At 37.6% G+C, this 7,983-nt stretch overlaps 1 protein-coding gene across 1 annotated transcript in view; it reads right to left on the bottom strand.

Moving 5' to 3' along the window:
* Nucleotides 1-3,507: 3,507 nt before the first annotated feature.
* neurl1aa (neuralized E3 ubiquitin protein ligase 1Aa) overlaps nucleotides 3,508-7,983 on the bottom strand; it is a 59,427-nt gene continuing 54,951 nt past the window's right edge. Inside the window, exon 6 of the mRNA XM_072462325.1 lies at nucleotides 3,508-7,383. Within this exon, the coding sequence (XP_072318426.1) occupies nucleotides 7,142-7,383 (242 nt within the window). The 3' untranslated portion in view covers nucleotides 3,508-7,141. The remainder of the gene's footprint in view (nucleotides 7,384-7,983) is intronic.

Raw genomic sequence — 7,983 nt, 5'->3', positions numbered from 1 at the left:
GTGTCAATGCAGTAACTATAATATATGACTTTTTAAATTACACTATTAAATCAAGGTGATAAATGGGTTGATGTTTAGTCATTTGCACACATAAATGCAAGTGTGTGTTGTGAGAAATGTGTACTGCGTTCTCCTTGAACAGTGAGGTCTGTGGGTCAATGTAGAATGCTGCGATTCAGTTTTGCAAAGAGAAAATTTGGTTTATCTTGTTGTGGATTGGTCTGGAAACAGAGCCCAAAGAAACACAGCAAGACTAAAACTTGAAAAGTACAGTGGTATAAAAAGAATTAAGTTTGAGCTATTGACCTTTTATTACCAACTAATCATTCAGTTGGATGATTTTTATGCCAGATTCAGAAGTTGGAGCTACATTTTGTGACTTGTAGCCTTATGAACACCAGATGAAACGTACACAGCTTTAACACATAAAGGTGCACCATGGGACTCTTCTGGGAGGCGTTTCGATGCCTACTCATCTGCAAATGCATCTCACATTTATTCAGCGTCACACGTTCAAATGTGTAAAACATATCTTGAAAGACCTGTGTTCTTACTGTAAGCAGGATCACCGCTCCATAGACCTGAGCTGGTGATGACGCTTTACTTTGCATTATTAATTCCCTTCACTTCTGTGTGGTGGAAGATGTCTTTAGCTAGCCACAGCGGCCCTGGGGCAGACTGACTGAAGCGAGGCTGCCAATCTGCATCTCCAACACTCACTGACCACATTCAGGCCCTGTCCTGCTTCGTTTCTGACAAGATTCTCAAGATGGCTGCATTTTTTTTAACTTTGGCTGCATAATAAATGTATAAAACAACAACTCAGGATCAGGGCCGGTCCATGTTATAAACAAGCCAAGCAAATGTTTGGGGTCACGACCAATAGGGGGGCCTCATGCTCTGATGGACCAGAAAGAGACCAACACAAGTTAAAATGTAAATTGTAAATATCAATGTACAAATATGGTCTACTCTAACACTTCAAATACAGAACACATGTAATAACAATAATAATATAATAGTATTGTCACTATGAAAAGTCATAGTGCCAATAAGTTGTATTAACTTAAATCTATTTCAATATAACTGGACAATGTGAGTTAATTACATTTTGAATTTCGACTTACATACAGGTCCTAATTCATGTGTCTGACGGATAATAACATGTAAAATGATCATCCCTCAACTTACGTTTGTGAGTTGAACTGCTCTCTTCTGAATGACAGTGTTCCGTTGCCTATTCACGTGGGTAATTACATGAAATAAAACATTACATCTAATATTCAGGACATGACATGAGTTCTCTTTGTCTGTGAGCAGCACTGCGACGCTCCAAGGCTGTTCCACTTCTGTCTGAATGAACTGGACTGAAAAGTCTGGGAAATTTTTTTTTTACTTCACCAGGCCTTTTACCTCTGAGATCCATCAGAGAACACTTGAAACTGTCAGCTGAAATTGCCACCTCTCAGCGCTGTTGACTGTACTCACTTTCGTCAGCCTTCACTTCAGTAGCGCTCTTGCTCCACTAGAGGGCGCTGTTGCACCGGCTTCACCGAAAGCCGTTGATTTGAATATGAAAAAGATCTGAACAATAGTACAGTCTGAAAGTGAGTCTGGAAATGAGATTATTTTATGATCACCTTATATTATTAGATGTTAACATTAAGAGCAGATGGTATCTGTCAGCTCAGTGAATGCTCGGTTGAATAATGGAGAGCTACTTTATGAGGATTTTATTACTTCTTATTCATACTCTTTTCAACCGTGGTGTATTATTGCTGCCTTGATTCAGATCGGGGCAGACAGACGGAAGGCAGAAGGGAAAAGTAAGTACAATTCAATCCAATGTGTGCTTTTTTAGAATACATTGGGTAGTTTTTACTTCCTTCACTACATTCGAGGGCAGATATCTGTACTTTTCCATAGAGATGTATAATTTGCCTATTTTTTGGGCCAATATTTGCATTTTGGCATATCCAGCTAAAGCCGGTATTTTGGGCTGACTTAAAGGAAAGAATGTGATTATTCTGTTCCATTTATGTTTGCTTTTTCCCCCATTTATTGTACTTTTATCAAGCAGAGAAAGGAACTGAGTTTGTAGTCATTTAAAATAATATATTTTGGGGAAAAATATGAAAATCTGCAAAAAAATATCGGCTGCTCTGGGTTCTAAAAGATCGGTATCTGCAATGGAAAAAAAACATGTTTGTTCATCTCTACTTCTCACTTCCTAACTACTCCATTACAGGCTTGAACAGGTCAAAATTACAACGTACTTTTCTTTATGGTTTGAGACCCTGAAATACCGATAATGTTCAAATGAAGATTGTAAATCAAGATCACAATATTTGACCCATTCAAAATATCTTCTTCTACTTAATCAAACGGGTACTTCAATACCTAAGTCATCTTTTTTCATGTGAAACTTCTTCCAGGACACGAGGGCTGTCAGAGGAGAATGTGTGAATTACAGCGTTAATATAGTACACTGTAATATAGTACAGAACATTTTGCATCACACGCATAAGCCCCAAAGGCAGATTCCACAGACCCAGGATGATTTAGGAGCGAGTTTGTGTTGAACTTCAAGCGTGTTACAACTCACATTTCAGTGTGTTTAGGCACCAGGGGAAAAGGTCAAATACACATAAACACTTTAATGACAGTTAGGAAGTGTCGGATAGCAACAAGAACAGGGTGAGCCTGAACGGGAAGTTTGCACCACTCCCTCAGATATTATCTAGCTTTTCTCATTTTTCCACTCTTTGTGCAGTACTTATTGGTTTGTCCTTTCAGTACATTAACATGAAATTATAAATCAGATGTTATGTCCAGTTTTGAGTAGTAATTTCTCCAAATACTGTTTTACTCTCGCTGCAGTAGTTTTTTTTATCAACTTGTTTTTGACGTGTTGAACTAAAATGCAGCTGAGATAATTGAATTTACGTTTATGCAAAAGATTTCACAAACAATTCACCGCTTTGGCAGTTTTTGTGGTTTACAATTTTACTTTTTGATTGCAAAAGATGCACTCACACTAGGTTATCCTTTGCAACTAAAACATTGTGTACATTAGACAAGGTTTGTTTCTGTGCAATGTTTATAATGGAGGAAAACAACAACTTAAAGCTGTTAAAATGTGTTTTTGTCTTTTAGATGGAATATTCACTTTTCCTAGCCTTTTGTCTTATGTTTGTGTTTCAGAACTCTTCTCGATTTCCATCATTTCCAACTTATTTTCCAACTTTCCTTCAAAAACTGCCCCTTGACTGATGTAAAACTGATCATATTTAGCACAGGTTCTATCCATTCAAACAAAGTAAGAATTAGAAAAGCACAAAAAGATGTCACATACACTTGAAATTAAAGTAAAAGCACTCTTACTTGAGTTATATACTTTAAAACCTCCATTTAATCCTAGCCTCTGCATCCTTTCCTCTCACACATAATATCTTCATACATGTTAATACTTACAAAACCTAAAGTATGAAATGATTCCCAGGACAGTTTTGCTCAATCACGTGTAAAGTTTATTTCACCACAATCGTCTGACACACACCGAACAGAGCTCACAATGACTGTTTTCAAATACAAAAGAAAGGAAAGTACAGAGTTCTGCAAAGATCACTTTTAGCTGCAGCGGTGTCACACAAAATGGCTGAAGAGAGAGTGCAAGGTCTCGCAAAACTCAAGCGCTTGGTCCCAGAAATCATGCACTTTGAGTAACTTGTGCACGTCGGATAAAAAACAAAATCGCTGCAAGAAGAATGAGCTGCTTTGTGATTGGCTCGACATAGAAAGCTGTGTTGTCTAAAATGTACAAGCAAGAAAAGACACGCAAGAAAAGCAAAGGAATTAGTCCCAACTTCGAGAGATGGATCAAATAAATAGGACATTGCAAACACGTTCAAAGGAGCAAAAAGAGCAATGTATAGGCAAAATTAACATGTTTATATGGAAATGGTCAAATTGCACCGAGGGAAATACATCTGTACAATGTATTAAAAGTTTAGATTTGGTCAAAAAAAATGGCTGCGCGAAAGAATGAAACAGTTTTGCCGTGGTTGACTCCCAGAAAGCAACGCTGACTGTGAAAATAAAGGTTACTAGAGTACAATCAGTAGCTTCATAAAGTGACATATATCATTGACCATACAGCAATGGCTTTGACTATATAAAAAGAGCTTGGTAAATACAGACTAGTACAGTGCTCCCTATCGCACACACACACACAAATTTAGATTACAAAAATTCAAATTCATGACCAAAAATGTACATATTCTACCGTATAGCAATGGATTTCTGATTGTTTACTGCAAACTGCTAAAAGGTGCACTACGCCTTCTATAATTTCACTACTAGAAAATAACAATTGTACATTCTTATGGATTTCAAGACTACAAATTAGACGGACAGCTTTTTATTATTTCACCTTTTGAAAGTCACAAAGAAGTTTCTAAATATACGATTTTAAATATAAAATTGTGATCGAACACGTCAAGCAGTGGCGTCATCAAAAGGTCGTTGGTGGGAGGCATCACTATTAGCATGAGCTGGTCGTCACGTCACCGGCAAATGCTGCAGCAGCAACGGTTTTAGCCCCATTGATTCAGTATCTACAGAAAATAATCATATCAAAAAACAACCCTTTCGAAGATTAAGTATGGGAGCTGGATTCTGCCATTGAAGAAAAACATTCTGTAGATTTGTTTGATTCGATTTGTTTACAAAAATCGACTTTGGTTAATACACGACAAGCATATATATTTATCCTCATAGTTTTACTTAGAATTCTCTCGAGAGGCACAATGGCAATCAATGGTTAAGATTTAGATCAAATTGACTCAAATGTGGTGTAAACAAGGCAATTAAATACCAATAATGACAGTTTTTAAGCTGTAACATCAGATCGCTTCATCAAATTTAAACTCAAACGCCTTGTCGCCTTTTTTCTCGTCTTTGGCATGTTTTTACTGTGACTTTTCTGCCCCTTGTGTCATGTAATGTGACTGTGAAGGGCAAAGTTGTGTATTGCCCAACGACATCAGGTCAACTTTCTGGTTTGATCAACTCACCAAACCTCCACGACCATTGTTTTTAAATTGATATATCCCTTTAACTTGATTAGCAGAATCTAGCTCCCATTTGAGATAAATTATGGCTTATATAATAGTTATGGGAACTGTTTAAGGCTATATACAAGAAACAGATCAATGGGGGATGTATCAATGTAATAATCCAATATATATATATATATATATATATATATATATATATATATATATATATATATATGATAATCCGGGCTTAGAAATAGTATAAATAGTTGTTAATTATCCTGATCTTGTCCCTATAAACAATCTTTGCTGGTGAAAACATTAGTATTGGAAATGTCATGGAATCTGGTATAAAAATATCATGTGCTTCTTCTTCTCCTCTGAGTTTGTGCCACTTCAAAGCATCATTTTTGGTAATTTGTTTTTGTGTGAAATGTACTTAAAAGGTGTGAATACCTTATTCTTACATGGTTAAGGCAGGAGGCTGTGAGTAAGTGGTGGCTTGAGAATCCATGGCAACAATCCTTAGCGCGATGTTAATTGGATCTATTTTCTCGCAGCGTTCATGTGGTTCTCAGAAACTATTGGCAAGAAAACGCAAATTCTGTCATTGACACAAAAATAGCAAATGGAATTGATTTTCACTGTATTAGCCTTTACATAAAATCATTGATAAAACTTTGCTAGCGTAGACTATAAATAATTAAACAAGAATATGAGTAGGTTCTAATCAACTGACTCATATTATTGCTATTTAACCGCAAACAGCCACATTTGCAAACTATAGCTACGTTTGCCAAGTCTATTTCATGTCAAATTATATACAATGTTGAAGGTTATTAGCTAAAATGTTAATTAATAAGATATGTCAATAAATTTGTTGGTGTAACTTTCCTGGTGGAGGTGAAGATATATTGTAAACGCATCTATTTGGGTAAAAATGAGGCCACGGCGCTTTCTCTGCATCTAAATATGAAGCGTTTTATCCTCCGAGAAGCAGGACGTACGCCCTTAGCATGCTAATGTTTGTTAGCGATGCCTGGACTGCAGTACAAAGTTTGAAATCAACTACTTCTGTTTCTCATGTCGTTTACAGATAAAAATGTAAATGTAAAGATCAGGTACAACGTCTTTAAGATTGACTTTTCAAGAGTAAATCACAAACACGTAGTTACTATACTTACTACTATACGTAGCAGAGCAACTTCACGGGCCGTAAAGAATGTCTAAGAACCACATGAACGTCGCAGTGGAGTTAGTGCTCACAGTGTATGAGGTTATAGGTAGATTTCCTAAAAAATACAGTTGGCCCTGAGGAGAATTATATTTTTCCTACTTTGTTTTTTTCAGTGTTGTATATTTCTGAACGGTCGGAGCGAGATTTGAGTTCGTAGCGTCTATCGTAATTTGATTTTCCAAGGACAATGCTAACAACGCTAACTTCAGTGCAACATACCACATGGCAAAGCTGCTTGCTAGCACAATTACATAGCTACCACCACTGTTAGCAATAGAACTACCATAGAATTACATTAGATAATACACGATGTGACAATCCTATGCATTATATTCAGCACCACCACACCGTCGCAAACAGCTAGCCAACACGACAACACCAGATGTAGCTAATTCTTCCGTTTTCCTTTGTCTTTCTCAGTGGCACAGACACAAGTTGTGACGTACTGAGACCATCACTATGTGCTTTTATCAGGAATCGAGTCGTTGGTCAAATCAAGCGCTTTTTTAGTCGGGACATTCAGCTCCCACGGTGTCACTTAGACGTTATTAGCCCAGTTAGCGGTGACTTCTTAACATGGCTCGTCCGCGGAGGAATTTGGGGCTCTCAAGTGGCCTGGCGGAGACTAGAAAACTCCCTCAGGCGAAAAACACAGTCACTCAAAAGTGCTGCAAAGTCCAAGGTGTACGAGACCTTTCCAATGAAGCGTTATGAGCCTCGGTAAAGGTCACGTGAAAAACCAACCGACAGGAAATCCTCCGGAAAGCGCGGTGTCACGTTGAGTCCTGAAGTCGCGTCTGAGATTTGAAACCCTTCACTTTTTTTTCGTGGCGTCCGTCGCATCTTTTTACGTGCTCCGGTACGTCTTGATGATGTCTTTGATTTGTCTCCGGCAGATGGGGCAGCACGCGTTGGACATCTTTTTGAGCTTGATGCCGCAGGTGTAGCAGAGACACATGTGTCCGCAGGCGTAGATGACGGTGTCCACCAGGTTTTCGTAGCAGATGGAGCATTCGTCGGTCCAGGGAGAGCGGCCCGATGGGAACGTGGGGGACTTGGGCAGGCTGATGGGAGAGTTGGGGGTCGTCCCTGAGGTGAGACAAACGCAGTGGGTTAGAGGAACAGTGACGGAGAAGCGTTTCAACAGGTTCAACAGGTTCAACAGGTCTCAATGCAATTTCAGTATCAGTCACCAAGGATAACTAGCAAACTGATTAAAATAATGTTCCCACTCTTACAACGGTTAAATCTCTGATGGTTGCCTCTGTATTTGTATCACAAGCAATTAAGGCCATATTCATGTGCATACAGCTGATGTAAATAAGTGTTTTATTTTGTTTACTTACTTACTATTAGTATTATTTAGTCTTATGCTAGCTATTTTTACTTTATTTAATTTATTTTTTATTATTTTATTATTATCTTAGTTTTATCTTTATCTTTTTATTTTATTTATTTATTTATCTATTTTATTTTATTTTTTTCCCCCTCCAGAGTTTTTGGTTTTGTTCATAAGAGTTCTTCTATTAAGAGTGTTTTTTTTTTAAACTTCATTAAAGGATGATCATACCTTATCTTATCTTATCTTGTATTTCACTTTTCACTTAAATAGAATCAAAGAAAATTGTCAGAAGCTTTTAGTTATGCTGCTCCCACATCTTGGAACTCTCTGCTAACAGCACAGAGGTC

This window comes from Eucyclogobius newberryi, unplaced genomic scaffold, assembly GCF_026437365.1.
Source record: "Eucyclogobius newberryi isolate DKJ021-1_F unplaced genomic scaffold, fEucNew1.0.hap1 SCAF_4, whole genome shotgun sequence".
Classification (NCBI taxonomy): Eukaryota; Metazoa; Chordata; class Actinopteri; order Gobiiformes; family Gobiidae; genus Eucyclogobius; species Eucyclogobius newberryi.
This window is presented reverse-complemented; position numbering and strand designations above follow the sequence as displayed.